The following is an 18,218-nucleotide window of genomic DNA, read 5'->3' as shown; positions in this document are numbered from 1 at the left end:
CTATTTTTGCACAGCCAGTCATTACGGGAATCTGTGGCAGCAGATAGAAAGACGACGCAAGTGTTAGGTGCTGTCAGAAAACAGATCTATAATGTCATCTCTCCTTTTCACATTTCCATCACAACTATGTAATTATGATTGGATTCCTCCATAGTTTCTCGGCAGAGGTGGTAATATGAAGCGCATTGTGATGGCTTTTCTGGAGGTTAGAGGAAAGACAGTCTGCAAGCCTGACACTGGCATGAGAGACGCTGTCAAATACACTCGTTTTCTATTCTCCTCCTCCCATAGCTGCATTATGGCATGGATTCTGCATGTTTGTTTCTCACACCTAGTTAATTATATAATTCATATCATGTCTAGTCTATTTGCTTCCACCATAAATAGATTTAAACAATAAAAAGCAAACACCAAGAGCGCTCAAACAAGGAGTCCATGTTTGCTTCTCCGCAGAACTAATATCCCACACACCTCTTAGGCCAAATGCACGAGAACTCCTAGGATAGTGCTACATTTTTAATGAAAGCAGAGTGTTTGATCTGCCAATGTTTGTCTTCTTTGATGTGAACTGACACAGCAGTGAGTGGCCAGATCTCAGTGTAGTCCAACATGAGGACAGATTAATTCATTATCCTTTAACAGGGTAGGCTTGTAGTTAAGGAGTTCATCCCGAAGGCAGAATCTAAAATCGGTAACACCTTCCAATGCATTCAGTCATGGCTTCTCTCCCCTGTAGCTTTTCTGTGAAAATACAAACCTTGAGCTCATGATTCACATTTCTTTGCAATACAAACACATAAATGTTTTACTGAGATTTGGTCTAACAGACCAGCAAAAAGGGACACACTATTGTAAGTGTAATAAATGTTGCATGATGCATTTATTTGTACAAATTAAAATCTGAAAATTTGGTATTCATTCAATCTCAGACTTACAGTATATCCTAGTGCACTAATGTCAGTATAAATTCACAGAATTAGTCAGAAGGGCCAATATGTTTATTACTTAATGTCAGTATAAATACCAGCTACATGTATATATTCTGAAGGTATCTGAGGACATTAGTGAATAAAACCGCATAACTAGGGCCAAGAAAATCCAACCGACAGGGATCAGAAAAGATTGTGGAGAAGTAAAGTAATATTGGGTTATAAAACAATACTCTGAGATCTGAACATTTGGCACAGCACAGGTCAAACTCTCTTATAAAAATGGAAATACTACACCACAAGTGCAAACCTACCAAGACGTAAGAGTCCACCTAAATCGACAAGCCAGAATAGGCGGCATTATTCATAGCAGCAGCCTTCATGAGGCTCATGTAGCTCTGGAGCAGCTGCAGAGATCCACAAAGGGAGAAGGCACAGGGAAAATGTTGAAAACTATGCATCAATATATTTTCACTATAAATATATTTAATAAATACGTTAAATAAAATGCATTTGCAATTTTGCAAGGCATTTTTATTAATGGAAAATATGTCAGAAAATGTAAAAAAAATTCAATTACATAGATTATGCATTGTGGAGATAGTTATGTCAAATGACACTATTTTATATTATTTACTGTTGCCTGTAGATTATTGTTTTGCTAATTATTATTTACCCGTCTAATTTTTCATAATTAGACAGGTGGCGAATGGGGAATAAACTGAAACTCTCTTTAAATTATAATGGTAAATAAACAGGCAAGAATTTCCAGGATGCTTCTGTATCTAATGACTACAACAGATCCATATCAAGCCAAGTGTCCCAGGAGACGATGCAAATAACAAAAAAGCAGCCAGAGTATAATTACTCGGCAGCAGTGAAGTCACATAGGAGAGTGCAGTGATTTCATGCCACTGCATGTATGTGTAGGTGTGCATTAGCAATGTTTCTCCATGTAGCTTAATCCCCACCACTCTCTATTAGTCTTGGGCTTTCCTGGATTTTGTGCAGTTTTACCACATATTGGCAGCCCTATTATTTGCACTTAGTGAACCAGTTTTGGAAACGTTTAGTAGTTAGCTTCAATCCTCTTGACCTGCTGGGCCTTGACATGAGCATCTTGCAATTAACCTATTTACTATAATGATCTCTACTAAGGTCCATTGAAATGGGTAATCACTACTTTATAGTGTCTACTAACAGTAAATAGGATGTCAGTAGGATAAAGTGGGTGTCAAAGCATATGAATAGACTGAGCAGGAAATAGACGCTTAAGGGTGCAGTGATTTCCAACGCTGACATAGTCCAAAGCTGACATAGTCCAAAAGCACTTAATTATAATGAGCCGGAGCACGGAGCAAGTGTTAGACGGCTTGGGGGAAATTTAAGAGATGGTGACAACAGTCCAGTTCTGGCTGCATGAATTGGAGATCGCTCTGGGATGGGTCCAACATCAGATCTGCATTAGTGAAACAAGAAGAGTTTTCAGCTGTAGCCGCCAGACTTCATGAAAAAGAAATGATGCCTGTCTTGCAAATATAGCAAGCATAATGTCTTTTTCCTCTGTTGATGTCATCAAGCTCCTTAGAGCCATATCCATTAGGAGAACAAAAGTGCTTACAGTATTATCATCAATAGGGTTTTAGAAATTTGAGTTATGTTTTATGAAAAACACAAAATCCTGTCATAGATCTGAATGTCTTAAGTTCATTTCATGATCACATTAATGTTATTCAATGATGCTGTTCTTTGTAGCTTATGGGAAAGAGTGTCTGTTTAATCAAATAAGAGAAATAATGGAGTGAAAATGAAAAAAAGCTCCAAACCAGAGTGGCGCGCTGTGGAAACTCTTAGAAAAAGATGCAGAAGCATATAAATAAATTGTATTGATAATTTTATATCCTTGTGAATCAGTTTACAAGAAAATATTGAAATTACAGTCAAGATGATTTATAATCTATTACTCCAGCAAAGGCTGTTTAACTTCTTGCTTCTATGAATATTAACACAGTCTTACTGTCTCGCAGTTTTTCTCTCTGTCTCTGGCTCTAACCCACATGTAGACATACAGCACACCAGCACAACTCCTTGTCTAATTTTTCATGAAGATAGCTGTTTTTATGCTAATCTGACAGCTGCATTCATTTTCAGCCTTTCTCACAGGCGTTCATTTCCCAATCTCAGATCCCTTCATTCTCATTTGTGCACACACGGACACACTTTTTCTCACAGCCACAAAGCAAAAATGGAGTAAAACACAATCATGATCCTTAAACATGAAACATGACACCGCTGTAAAAGATGAATTTGGCTGCGTGTTTTTTGGCATCATCTTGACTGGGGTCACTGTCTCACTCTGAAGTAGTGCTTTCTCACTTAATAGCTGGGTTATTAGAACCACTCTCCCATCTACCAGGTCATGCTTTAACCTTTCGTAGAGGAGCTTAGGACATTGACATGATTCAGCGAGACAGGAAATAGCTGGTGTGGAGGATACAAGCAGGGCATAATTGGCCCTCTCAGTCAATAATGCCGCTGTGTTCTTTGAGATCGCTAATGAAGCACAAGAGATGAGGAGGTGCCCATTTGGTATGCTGGTCTCCCAGACACTTGGGACACAACTAAAAATTTGCAAGTGCTTGCTCGTGTCTCATCAGTGTAGAGGTGAAACAGGCAGCGGCTGTAAAGCTGAGTAATTGCCTGGCATTATGAGGTAAGCGGCACCTCTACCTGCGTTTCACACATTTTTAGCTGGATTTTCTTCTACTCATGAATTGACATGAGTGTACTTAAACTCTCAGATGGAGCTGAGAGCGGTTCAAGAGTGATATGTTGCTCGGTGCTCTGCAAAGTCATTACTCAGCACAATAAAAAGCTCAGACTGACGGTTCTCCGCGCACATGGAGCTGAGGCCGGCTTTGCTATGTTAATAATGGTTTTGTGTTGACAGCCGGCAGAGCCCGCTGGGTGTGCAGTCGTTGTTTAAGTTATTAAAATGTTTGCTTCCCCCCCCCTGTCTTTTATCTTGCAGCGGGAACAACATACATATTTGGCCGAGATGGTGGACTGATCACCTACACATGGCCGCCAAATGACCGACCCAGCACAAGGGCGGACCGACTCGCCATTGGGTTCAGCACACACCTGAAGGATGCTGTCTTGGTGAGGGTGGATAGCTCCTCTGGACTCGGAGACTTCTTGAAGCTCCACATTGTAAGTCAGAATTTCATTCATTCGGATGCTTTAAGGTGCAAAATTACTTTTTCTTTTTCTGCTGGAAGTAAATGTTGGTACACATATCCGTGGTCTGGTCAGGATCCAAAATCAAGGCTCACTATTTAGTTGTGGTCAGTCACATCAGATTAAACCACATCTGATTATGACAGTGTTAACACATGGATTCTGTTAACATTTTTTGATAAACTTGAAAATTAAGCTTGTCACAATGAAAAATTTAAAAAAGTTCAATTTTTCATTGGATCATTGTAGCATGCAAATAATAAAAATACATTATGTTGCCGACAATATTTATATACTTGCCTTGCCATACATAAGAACTTTACAGACATTCTATAACTTCATTGCATAGACTGAGGGGCTCACACTTTGCAACTTAAATTGCTTCAGCTCTTCTGTCAAGGCAGGCCATTACACTTAGGACTTTCTTTTTAAAGAATATTTCTGATTTCAATTTTTGATTTTGGACAAAAAGCCCTGGGTCGCAGTCACCTTGTACTTCACCTTAATGGTACACCATCAGATTCAGGTCAAGGCTTTGTTTTGGCCAGTCAAGTTCCTCCGAACCAAATTTGCTCATATATGTCTGTATTAACCTTGGTTTGTGCATTGGAGTGCAATCATGATGGAACTAAAATGCACCATTCACAAACTTCTCCTATGCAGCTGGAATTACCTTTTTTAAATGGCTCTGCATGCTGCACATGCAGCAGTTTTCATTCTCTGGATTTTATTGCACCATTTTATGTAAGGTTAGGATGCAGCTGCTTAGTCATGAAACTCTCTAAGTTTTTCTTGAGCTAATTTCAGGCCTACACTAGAACTACTGCTATTAACTATTCAAATAGTTTGTGATTTTTGCACACTATGTGTCTCTACATGTGCTGTCTGTGATTTTAGTTGGCTTACCACTCTGAGGTTAAAATGTTATTGTTTCCTGTTGCTTTCACTTTGTTGCTAAGTCGATGTGTATCAGTTATTGTATGCAGAGAGCATTTTACGATTAGACTTAATGCACAGTGGGCTCCCGACTGTCGTACTTGTATTCAGTGAACTGCTGACAGTGACCCAATATTTCATTGTTTGCAGAAGCAGTCTGTATGCCTAGCTGTTTAATATTATATTAAGTGACTGAAACATCTGAATTTGCTTATTTGGTAGTTGCTTCTCAATGTTTTTTTCTTGCTTATCTGTAATGGCTTTTGCCTTTGTGCATCAGAAACTAGGGGAAATTGTGCTGTCATAAGGGACAGGTTTCAGGAATTGCTTCTGTGACCAGAACATAATTCTGCAAGCTGCCCCATGACCTGCCTCTGTCTGCAACACCTAATAACTGACAGTAAAATGTGATAGCCTGGAGAATACAAGAACACTCAAACACACAGTGAACACAGGCTTCAGGCCAGAACACGTACAAATACTAAACGTGTCTTGAAGTTTTGTAGCATAATTCAGCTGCCCACACCTTGAGATGTAGCAATGTAAGCAGACCTTTCCTGAGAAAACAGACCAGCTGTGATACATGTCTTCTTCAAACACTTCTCTGCCCCCGTCTTGGCTTAATAGCCAAGTAATTTTTAAACCTACAGTGTATGAAACCTATTTGATGCATATGATTTATGACTTAACTAAAAAGGGAGCACACAAGATCTTCATAACAACAAAGATTGCAGTCTGGTCGTAAAAGGACAGACGTGTTTATACAGATGTGCAAATTCTCATTTACCAACCTTATGCATGCTGCTGCTTTCTGGGCTTCATTCCACCTGCTTAGAAAATACCCGAAACAAAGATGGAACATAAGAGATTTCCCTTGTGGACTGCTTTAATGTGCTGAATGAGAAATGTTTTCTTGAAAGATTTGCAGAGTTAAGCCAGGTTTTCTTTTTTAAATTACTGAACAGGGTTTTATTTTCCATTGGTCATTTCAATGTATAGCTGTTAAATGTGTAGACAAATAGATTGTTTTGTAAGGTTTGCAAAATGATTTTTATAGCATATTATGTATGATTCACTGTTTTCTCACAACAAATGTTATAGGTCAGGCACAAGAACTGCAAAGAAAGGAGAAGCTAGGGAGCTTTTCTACATATTTATAACACGGTAGAAAGATCATGCAACTTAAGGCAAATGTACACATAGCCTTGTTGATAAAATAAATAGCACGCCATTGACATTTTACACGGAAAAAATGTTGATAAGGCATGTTCTTATAGCAGGGGCAGTGGGTTGTGAGAATCCTCTTTCCTCTCGCATCAGCAGTCACTCTGAATGCATCTTTTTATTTATTTATTTTTGCACATTAATCCAAGGGCTTTGTGCAATGTTGAATTGTATTAGAAAATAAGAAAACAATGAGGGGAAAAAGAATTTTAAAAGAAAAGTGTGGGAGAGGGTAGGTGCATTTAAAGGTCTATTGATTGATTTAGTTGTCTGTGAGAGGTTATTAGAAAAATAAATAAACAGCATTCATTATTCGGAGTTGTGATGCAGCTTAAGAATGCATTTTTAAAATGCAAGTTTAGCCTAAAAATCTGAAATGACATTACATCAAATTAATAATGATAATGTTACAATGAACTTCTTACCTGGGGTTTTCTAACTTTTGTGTAACTAATGCTTGAAAAAATTGCAGAGAATTGAGTCTCAAAATTTTATGAAACTGCAATACTTATGATACACACCCTCCAGAAATATTTTTTTCGCTTCTGTAATCTCCTCATTAATTACACAAGAAAGGACGTTTTTTATTGCACTCTATTAAATGCAATGAGCTGTGCAAAATTGCCACTTTGATGTGTTTCTTATGGAAGAAAAGCAGCACTTCACACCAGTAGTCGCCTAAAAAAATCATTTCCAGCAAAACGTACCATTAGTGGTATAAACTAATAACAATACATTGACTGTGTGGCCTAATTTGCCATAAAACTATTCTGGGATCCCAGTAATTTAAATGTATTAACAATTGATTTCCATTGATGGACCTGTATAAAATAATTTCTGAAGTAGCGCACTCTACATCTAATACATGTTTAAAGCTGATTCTCATTCATTTTCATCCCATTCCTTTCAGTCACCTCAGCATTGGGTAGAAAAATCTTAGAAGGAGTATATCCAGCTGCTTGAGATGGGATTAAACAAGAATTTAGTATTTACCCCCCTTCTCTTGCTCAATCTTCTACATTTCCCTCCCCCTACGCCCTGCCTAATCTCCCACTCCCATTTCCAATGACAAGAAAGCCAGTGGGGCTTGAAGGACGCCATCTCAGTTCACATTTTTAGGTGGAAATCTTCTGTGTAATATGAGGAGACTATGATTTAAACATACCACAAAGATGTGGTGATTCTTCCCCTACACCTTCCTTTTCCAACAGCAGATAAAGACAATAACTGTGAAGTCAGCCAAGCAAATGTGTAACAATTCTCAGGCTTATTACTGTAGCACACATGCCAAGAAAAGAACTAGGTTCACAATAATCTTCCTGTGGTTTTTCCAATTAGGTTGATTTTCCACATTATTATACAGGTTTATCTAAGGTGAAACATATTCATGAGGTTTCTAGTATGTATGCCCCACTTGGTTATAATCCTGGTCTGTTCTTGATAGCATGCCAAATTGAAGTATATATATACATAATTAATTGCACTAGACCTGAACATCAACCCCGGGAAAATATTCCCAGTGACAGTATTGCAAAATATGAAATTATGGATGTAATGATCCTTGGTGTGTCAGTTCAGAGAAATCCATGAGATAAAGTAGATGACTTTTTACGATGTGTGGCATATCCTACTTCATTAAGCATGCTAAAACACTTCAAGACTGTTAAATTCCACTAAATACAAGTGCATCTCAATAAATTGCAATATCATTGAAAGGTTAATTCATTAAAGTAAATTAAAAACGTGAAACTCATGCATTATTTAGATTTATTACGCTTAAAGTCTGCATTTATTTGTCTTAAATCTAATGAATATGTCTTATAGCTAATGAATTTTTTTTATGTTTTTATTTTTTTTAGTAGAGTACTACATACAGTAAGTCTAATTAAAAAAATATAGTAAGTTTGTGCTATGGCCATGCTAAAGCTGACAGTCATGAGGAAAACTGTGGACTTGACGGTAGATTGTTAGAAGGCACTTCAACTACAGCCAGTTTAAAGAGCTGACCTGAAGACCTGGTTTACAGATGGCTGATGAACAAAAGTTAAGTGGAAGAAAAAAAGTGTATAAGCAGGAAGAATAACCACTGTTTTTAAAAATTTCCCAAGCAAAACCCATTTAAGAGTTTGGGGGAAATTCACAAGGTGAGGACTGTGGCTGGAGTCCGGGCATCAACATTACAGTACAGACCAAAAGTTTGGACACACCTTTCTAATTCAATGGGTTTTCTTTATTTTCATGACTATTTATAAGGCAAGAAATCCCACTTATTAACCTGACAGGGCACACCTATGAAGTGAAAACCATTTCAGGTGACTACCTCTTGAAGCTCATCAAGAAAATGCAGAGTGTGTGCAAAGCAGTAATCACAGCAAAAGGTTGCTACTTTGAAGAAACTAGAATTTAAGGGGTATTTTCAGTTGTTTCACACTTTTTTGTTTAGTGCATATTTCCACATGTGTTATTCATAGTTTTGATGCCTTCAGTGTGAATCTACAATGTCAATAGTCATGAAAATAAAGGAAACTCATTGAATAAAAAGGTGTGTCCAAACTTTTGGTCTGTACTGTACATCATACACATCCTAGGATCAAGGAGAAAAAGGACTGGACTGCTGCTCCGTGATCTGAAGTCCTCTTTGGAAATTTTGCATTTAATTTCTAACTCAAAGTGACATAGTATGGAAGAAAAATGAGAAAAGTCAGGTTGATTACCATTGTAAAGTTTTCACATTCAGAGATGATTTCATAGTCATGTCATCTGCTGGTGTTGCACCACAGCATTTCCTCAAGTAAGTTCAACAATATAGCAGAAAGCTTTGGATAATTTTATGACTCCCTTTGTTGACAAGATCTACATGGATTCTAACGTAGTTTTCCATCCACACTGCTTAAAGTATCAATATGTGCTTGATTGGCCACCAAACTGGCCTGACCTGAACCCCATTGAAAAACTTTGGTGAATTGTTAATAGAAAGATGAAAGACATGAGACCCAACAGTGCAGATGAACTGAGGGCTGTTATTACAGCGGCTTCCTTAACACCTCAGCAGAGTCGCAGACTGATTGCCTCCCTGCCATGTCGGACTGATGCAGTAATTCATGCAAAAGGAGTCCCGAATAAATAATGACTACATTTACAACACAGCGCTTAGACGTACTTCTAAGTAGGGTGACATTTCTGTATTAAAAATATATATTTTTAATTGGGTTTATGAAACATACTTTTCTGAGAAATTAAATTTGGGGTTGTTAATACCTACTACCTGTAATAAAATAATCTCTTCTATATACGTATATGTTTCACTTTTTGAAGACAATAACTTGGATTTTTTTTATTACTTGCTAACTTTTTGACATGTGCTTTCATACTACTCGAGTATAACAACGTTCACAATACAACAATGCAGCCTTAGCCCTTGGAAACCTATCTTTACATTTTTTATTTTTTTTACCCCTCCAGGGGGTCTTTTGTGGGCTCCAGTGTCCCTTATATGAAAGTAGGCTGACAGGAAAGGGGGAAAGAAAAGGGGGGAAGACATGCGGCAAATATCGTCAGGTCCGGGAGTCGAACCCGCGACTGCCACGTCGAGGACTCAAGGCCTCCAAACATGGGTCGCGCTATCCCCTACTCCACCAAGGCACGCCAATCTTTACATTTTTAAAGGGTCATTCATTATTACAGTTGTTTTCATCATTTCTTGTTGTCAATGAGCATCAGTGATTCTGACTATCAGAGACACTGCTTAGTCTCAAGCAGGGCCCCAAGGGAGCTACTGTGCTTATTTTGTGCTGGCACTCAAACTTTGTATGGGGGAAGGAGACAATTCTGAGCCTTTTCTTCCTTCCTTACCCCTAATTATATGCATTCCTTTAAAAAAAACAAGCAATGAAGGGACACTAGCTAAGACAGCAGCGCTGTGAAGTTAATTTATTCCATACAGTAGAAAGGATAGTGGAGAAAATAATGACTTGGTGGTACATTGCTCCCTTTGGTCTCCCTTTAGCTGACTACCAGAAAGGAGCGTCTTCCTCAGATGGAAGACACCTTTAATTGCAGTTTCAACTCTTGCTTTCTACCCTATTAATCATGTAAAATGGCTCGAGAAAAGAGAAGACCACAGTCATACTTTGAACATCTCAGCTGTCAAGTAAGAAATGTCATACTTTTACCATTCACCTAATGTACAGAAACCTATTCTCAGCCGTGTGCTTCATTGAGTAAATACAGCACAGTCTACGTTGTGCTAAGTTGTTACCTAGGAGAGGTACTGCAGGTCTCAAAAGACAACCAGTGTCACGCTATCCCCAATACTCTTATTAAAGCACATGCTCAGGGAGGATATTCATTCTAATCCTCTACCCCCGTTAAGGTCACTAATTACCTATCTTGTTCGCACTGCTCACAGACAAGGAACAGACTTGCATGCAATGCCCAAAGGATCAACTCTTGTGCAAATCACCATGTAGTTAAGTCACAGTGATGAGTGTTAAAAACTTAGTCTGAAACTTAATTCTGTTTAGAATTAGTGATTTCCAACAGGATTTCTGATTTTTCTGTTGTTTTTTGGGGTATTTCTGCTGTATGTGAACAATTGCCATCTGTATCTTTTCCTCACATCACATATACTGCTGTTGCCATAGTAACTATCCCAGTCCAGCACTGGACTCAGTATCATGGCGATGATATGCATTTTAAGCAGATTTGAAAGTTGCAAGAGCATATTATTGCCAATTGGAAAATGTAAAATCACATCTGCATTCAAGTTGTTGAAAACTCAACACAAAGTGGAAAAAAGTAGCAGAAAGTGAAGAGAAATTGGTTTCCACTCCTTCACAATGCTGATAAAATTAAGAAATGTAAAATGTTATGCTAAAATTTTAAACACTTAGATTTTTTGTTTTCTGAACCACATTCAGAAAGTAGATTGCAATAAAAACAAGCATATGGAAACACAGCCATTAAATGCAGCACATAAGAACAGTTTTAAGCTGTTTTTATGTCATTTTCATTTCTTTAGCCAAAAACTCACCAGATGAAAATCAATGATATAGTGAAAATTATTAGTTATTATTTTGTTTAAGAGAAAGCTTCTGATCCAGAGCTAAGGAGGTATTCCTCAAACTATTAGAACAATTGTAACCGAGGGAAATATTGTTTCTAAATCAATGTGTTGTTGCAGATTCAAAACAAGTTATGTCATCTTACTGTAACAAAATAGAAAATTGTGTGCAAACCAGTAATTCCAGAAACAAAAAATGATCTGACACTGAAAGTCTTCCTATTCTTCATCAACAGGCACACATTAGGCTCATAGTGATTGACTGTGCTCTGTCTGTTCATGTACATGTCCATATTGTGTGCTGTAGCCAGGTAGGCTTGGCTTGTCATATAAACAGACTGTAGTGTGGTTGAGAACAATATATAGAAAATGTAAGGCCTGAGCTGTCTGAAAATCATTACCAATGTTCTGACACAGAGTCATTAACCTCCCAGATTATGTACATCACACCCATAGGGGAGAGAGGTGGTTAAACATTCTCACTTTTCCTATTGTTTTGCTCAATAGGAAAAGTGATTTGCTAATCAGATGTACAGATTCAGTCTGGTTCCTATATATTGTGCTGCTGATAATTATGGCGTTTTATTTGTGCCCTCTACCTGATCATGCAGTGAGATTAATGAGAGCAAGCAAATCCATGTGAAAAAGACAATAATTTGTCATGTGTACACACACTCAATACTTGCTCTTTGCTCATGCTCCACTCTGACTTTACTTCCCCTCATGCTGGTGCACCACCCCATGTACGTATGTTTGCAGATTATCAAAGTGTATGTAAGTAAACCAATCATAAACACCAACTCCATCCCCTTTTTGACACACGTCGAATTGAAACACTGAAAAAGCATGATATATTAATAAAACACATTACATGCCACAGTAAATGTGCAGCCCAGATGTCCCCTCTTCCCCCACCTTTCAGAAGCAGGCGGCAAGAAAACAAATCATCAGAGAGGGAAGGAAGAGTTAGTGCAGGATGCAGCCAAACGTGGCGAATTAAGAGAGATTTTATGTTGCGGCGGTCAGAGACAACATGGGACCAAACAGCAGGACTACAGCAAGTTAGCAAACACTGTCTACCTGGCTGTATTATTCCACACTTGGAATATGGTGTGTTTGTGTTGTTTTTTTTTTGTTATATATACATATATATTCTTAAGGCACACAGAACATTAAGGCCAGCCTATCAGCAAAATTATAGCATACCTGCATAAACTGCTAATCTGTTGATAAATTAAAATCAATCATTACTGACTGACCAGAAAAAGGAACATGCTTCTTCAGTGCAAAAATAAAACGGTAAGAAAATGTTTTTAAAGTGAAAAGGTATCTTCATATACAGACTGTCTTGCCCTGTTGTTTCATTAATATAGCTTTTTTACCAGCTTAAAAACAATACAGTCAGTAATTCTCTTCCAGTGTTAAGATCCTTTGATAAGTAGACATTTATATCATAGCTGCTCTCTAACACTATGTATTCTTTGCAGAAGTGCTATAAAGTTTATTGTTGTTGTAAAGTAGCAGACAAGGACAGTGTCACTTGCGGTTGTGGAGTTGTAGAAGAGGGACGGCATAATGCTAGTCAGAGTAGGAGTGAAGAGGAGGATGAAGAGATGGATGCGCAGGGACAGGAGAAGCAGATAGAACAGGAGGAGAAACAGAAGACTGGAGCAGGAGACACTAAAAACAAAGTGGCAAGTAGCCTACAGGTCAAGTCTACATTGGCATTACACCCCCCCCCCCCAAATATATATATATATATATATATATATATATATATATATATATATATATATATATATATATATATATGTGTGTGTGAATAATATTGTGAATTTCCCTTCAAACTTTTAATTCTTTCTTCAGGCAGATTTTAAAATTTATTTTATAGAGCATGAGTCTTCTGCACTTACGTGACGATACAGGCTAATGTTAATCATCTTGTTCATGTCCGCAAATGTGTACACGATATAAAATAAGTAAAATATGCCTCTTGATCACAAACATAATGGCTCATTCTTGATAAAACTATTTATGAGACATTTAAGTGTATTGCAGTGGGAAAATTAATCATTGTTCATGTTTCCAGCTATTAAAAACCTTAGGTTTTGACAAAAATTTACGTGATATTATGAGGTTAAGACACCATCATCTCTTTATCGTCATGTTGATGAAAGTTTCCTTTTGTTTGGGGGCTTCATGATGTAAAAGATCTGCACAGCTTTGGAGGTTATTTTCATGCTCCCTAATATTTATTTTTATTTTTTAAAGCTGCTAATTTGATAGAATGTTGTAGTTTTAATTGTTGAAGAAATTAAATGTTTCTATAATGCATATTTACAGTGTATATATATATATATATATATATATATATATATATATATATATATATATATATATAAACAATTTGTCCAATGTGCAATAAAAGGCCTTTCCAGAACAAGCTCCTAGGCTGAATTTCAACCCCATCCTGCCCCTGTGTGTGAGTTTTATTTTTATTTATTTATTTTTTTTGTGTGTGTGTTTCTGTGTTGCTCCATGATTGACTGGCAACCTTTCCAGGGTCTACCCCACCTGTCACTGAGTGAACGCTTGGTGTAAGGAGCTGTCCCCCCCATTCCTTTATTAATAAGCAGGTATAGATAAGTAATGGTGAGTTTCAAATGCAATTTAGTCAATATTTTTACATTAGAAGAATTATTCGCACAATATTATTATATTAGACACATTCCTTAAAGGGGATGAGGATGAGAAGAGTGGATGAGTTCTACCTTCTGTTTCATCCCTGACCCATGTTTTGTAAGGCCAGCTGTGTAGCAGGTGGCTTTTTTTTCAATCTGTTCTTTCATGGGTCAAAATACCATCAGTTTTCCACAGATGGAATTTTTTTCTCTGCAATCTGAGGGCATCTTTGATCTTTAGAAATTCAAAGCAGATTTCACTGGCAGTAGTCTATGCAAAAATACATAAATATGGGTCTATAGCTCCATAAGCTGATTAATTATACCCAATTTAGATATGGGAAAATGCAAAGTGTAGAAAGATGTTATTTTCTCAGTAGTAACTGAAGTGCCTAGGTGTCATGTTCCAGAATTAGAATGACCTGCAAACACAGGTTTGCACACATTTAATACCTGCCAACAGTTTTGTGCTACTTTGTAGCTGCTTGTGAAAGAGAAAGGGGGGGGGGAACAACAACTTGAAAAGAACTTGGAAAATTTGACTTGTAAACCTGCAAAAAGTTATTCAAGAAACAGGGCTCAAACTGATTTTCAGGTACTTTCTTCATCATTGAATTCTCACACTCTAATGAACAAAGGGTGGGGTAGGAAACATCCATTTCACAAGTGATTTGACATCCTCTGATTTGTGCTGACACAAGTCACTCTTGCTCCTTCATTTTCCCTGACTGACTGGGACAGAACCTTGGAAAGACATGCAAAGCCTTCTTCACTTTTTGTCAAAATGGCCTCAAGACAAAAAATAAAAAATCATGCAATTTGAACACCATCAATAAAATTTCAGAGTTGAAATTTCACCTTGCTAAATTTAGCTTTTTCGTTTTGTCTGTCATTCTTTTTCACTTCAGAAAAAAATTGAATAAACTTAACTCCCTTTTATTTTTATTAATTTTTTCAGATCCATAAATCATGGAATTGTTTATGTTGCTACAATTAGTGGTAACATCATAGTAATGGCACTGGTAAATGTTGCATGGATTTCATGTCTAATGTAACAGATTTTTAGCAAAGGCTTCTGTAAGCGCATGAGCATGTACGTATCACTTTTGCCTGTAGATGGGACACCTGACCTCAAAGAATCAAATCTCATCATCTCCATATTGGGAAGGAACAGCACTAGAATCACCATTACTCATCTTTCAATTCCAATCATTTCTCAATTTGTTCAAGCTCTTCGCTACTACAAAGCCAAGTGGTCCATGAAGCAGAAGTGTGCAAGCGAGAGAGGATGATGTGTGTGTATTCGTATTTGTGGAGGCAGGACAATACTGTGTCTTCACTTTTATTAGTGTAACAAATCACAGTGACTAAGGCTTGTCTTTCTCAAAGCTGTACATCAATACATTATGAGCTTGCCTCAAACAGAGCAATATTGCCATGGCTAACATGGGGTAAATTTGATTTCATTGTCAATGTTACACTGTCAGACATGTTCGAGTTTTGCAGGGCTACAAGGGTAACGACATTGACATTCTATTTGCTGTTATATTGCGCTTTGATAAATGATGCATTTTGCACAAGCTTTTCTTTTAGATGCATTGCCGTAAACCTTGCATTTGACCACATCTACAAAGGACATCTTATTTTTAATTAAAGTTCAAATCTCGCTATGCGTGGCAAATTATGTAGTTGGAAGAATGTGTGTTTGCATGCAGTTGGGACATGAGTGCCACAGCATGTAGTCACCACAGTTGTTGACTTTTGACATGGCTGCCCCAGGCCTAAGGGTGGGATAAAAATAGTCTCACTCGTTCTCGCTCCATTACAGTTAACTGCAGTACAAAATCTCTGAAGTATCACAAATGGAGCATATTTGGTCCAGATTCAGTGTGCACATGTTTTATTTGGAATATTTGTCTTGATCTATTTGCAGAAAAGACATGATAAAAAATATAAGGAACTAGATAGATGAAATGGTAAACTGTATTGATATTATTGCAATAATTTTGGGTTTATTTCTGGTGCTAGTTCATATGACAGCTTAAATTCAACTAATGAATAACAATGATGCAACTACAGCACAACCTAAAACATAACCCTGACTGCCTGCTATCTCCTTTGATGGGGATTGGGAGTAATACTTCTTACCCATGTTTTATGAGCAGGTCCAGTCATGACTATTGCATAGTGAAAAAATGTCAAAAATGCAAAAATTAATCTTTAGCCACTACATCATTCCACATTTTTCTCTTCCTACTTTATGGAAGGAATGTCTTCCCCTCCTGATATGCTTTCTGTTTATTAGTGGGAGAACATTTAAAAAGTTAAAATCGGATTAAAAGCTTTCATGAATTCTTAATCCTGTTTGAGTTCCTTATCAAAGCTACAACCTTACAAAGGTTGTAAAGTTTGTACAACCTTATGTTTGCTCATTATATATTTGAATATTAAAAAAAGGAAGGTACGTATATTTAGATAGATTTAATCACATTTATCCATTCTATGCATCGGAAATATTTTGTGGATTTAATAAAATTACATTATCCCCACTTGTCACAGGGAGGCTGCACAAACCATCTTGGGTAGTTTCCTCCATGTCAGATGTAGCCAACTCAAAATAAATCTGTATTTATGTCTTTGCATTTTTGTTTTATATTCATGTTTCTCTCACTGTGCCTCTTTCTGTTTTGTTCTATTCTGATTTGTTGTAACTGCTCCACTTACTAATAGGATGAATGTATATAAAGTAGAAATTTCTGACATTTGGAACTTTAGCCAACAAATATTGCACTACATACAGGCCTTTGTAATGTTAATATTGTAAACAATAATATTGCAATCAACAATATATCTTGGATATGACATATAAATAAAATATATATATATTGTTCTTGTTCCGTTGCACAAAATCCACTTTTAAACTGCAACTGAGGAAAAGGAAGAATTGTGGAGAATTAACTGCACAATTATATCCAAATATCTCTTCTGCCAAAGAAAGGTCCTCCAGGTTGCCTCTCAGCTACCGTAATTATTACATAATTGTTGTTGGTGCCTGTTGTTGATGCCTTCCACTGGGCTTTTTATGTGAGGCTGTAAGAAATATTTAACAGACAACTCGCCTTGTTCTGGTCAACTTAATTACCTTCTTCAATTTGGTGCTGTTCTCCCTACCATCCTGTGTGTCTTCCTCTCAGGCTTGTCAAACCCACACATAAGTGTAATGCACATGCTGTTTTTAATTATCTGCTGCCAGGACAGTAGAATACCTTCAGTAGATAAATATTTACATTGTGATATTGTTCCAGTGCAACTACTGGAGCTTTCACAAATATTTATTTTGCTGTCTTGTTCCATGATTTTATTTATTTTGCTTTGGTTTATTTTACTGACGATACATTCATAGGTACATTTCAGCTCAAACAAGAAAGAAGACTTTGATAGAGTAATATCTTGTTAATAAACTACACTGTGCTAAAATACTGGAGCAAGAGTACATCAGGAAACAAGAGATCAAGACGCAGAACGGATCATGTTGACGGATGAAAAAGAGCACAGCAGAAACCATTTATGACTGGGACTGATGAGGGAGGGAATTGTATCCGCTCTTAAAATGTCTCGGGCTTCTGAAAGCATTGTCAGCAGAAACACTCATCTTCCTCTTGTCCCCTTCTTTTTATTTATGAATAATGAATTTAGTGATCATTTCTATATTCCCTAATGACTATCCGTCAATATTACTGAGGTCTTAATGAGAAACACAATGATTTGAAGTCCAATTATCTGCTGAGAAGCACTTGACATTTATGTCACAGATCTCCAGAATGATGTGTATTTTCCTCATTGTTATTTCTCTCAGTGTGTGACTGGTTGGTCTCTTGTCTTTTAGTTAGTAGAGTTGCATTCAAGCAGGGCAGTCTAAATAGAGCCTCTGGTCCTGGATGTTTTATCCAACAGTGCAATCAAAAGAAGTGCCTCGGTCTGTGTGCATAAAAATATTTCTCAGCCTCTCTGCTATGAAAAGAGCTGAGCAATGACGGGCAGTGCAGTGCAAAAGCAAATAATCCGTGACGTGTCAGCAGCCTACATGTGCAGCACACCTCATACAGGGAGATCAAACAGACAGGCGCATGTTGTTCCTTTGTCCTC

At 37.3% G+C, this 18,218-nt stretch overlaps 1 protein-coding gene across 32 annotated transcripts in view; it reads left to right on the top strand.

Moving 5' to 3' along the window:
- Nucleotides 1-18,218, top strand: part of LOC116712528 (neurexin-1a) — a 281,475-nt gene that overhangs the window by 163,455 nt on the left and 99,802 nt on the right. For all 32 annotated transcript variants that reach the window (XM_032552330.1, XM_032552315.1, XM_032552326.1 and 29 more), the window contains one exon: nt 3,961-4,142. In XM_032552330.1, the coding sequence (XP_032408221.1) occupies nt 3,961-4,142 (182 nt within the window). The remainder of the gene's footprint in view (nt 1-3,960; nt 4,143-18,218) is intronic.

Source organism: Xiphophorus hellerii, chromosome 22 (genome assembly GCF_003331165.1).
Source record: "Xiphophorus hellerii strain 12219 chromosome 22, Xiphophorus_hellerii-4.1, whole genome shotgun sequence".
Classification (NCBI taxonomy): Eukaryota; Metazoa; Chordata; class Actinopteri; order Cyprinodontiformes; family Poeciliidae; genus Xiphophorus; species Xiphophorus hellerii.
The sequence above is the reverse complement of the archived record's forward strand: the minus strand, read 5'-3'. Positions and strand labels throughout refer to the sequence as shown.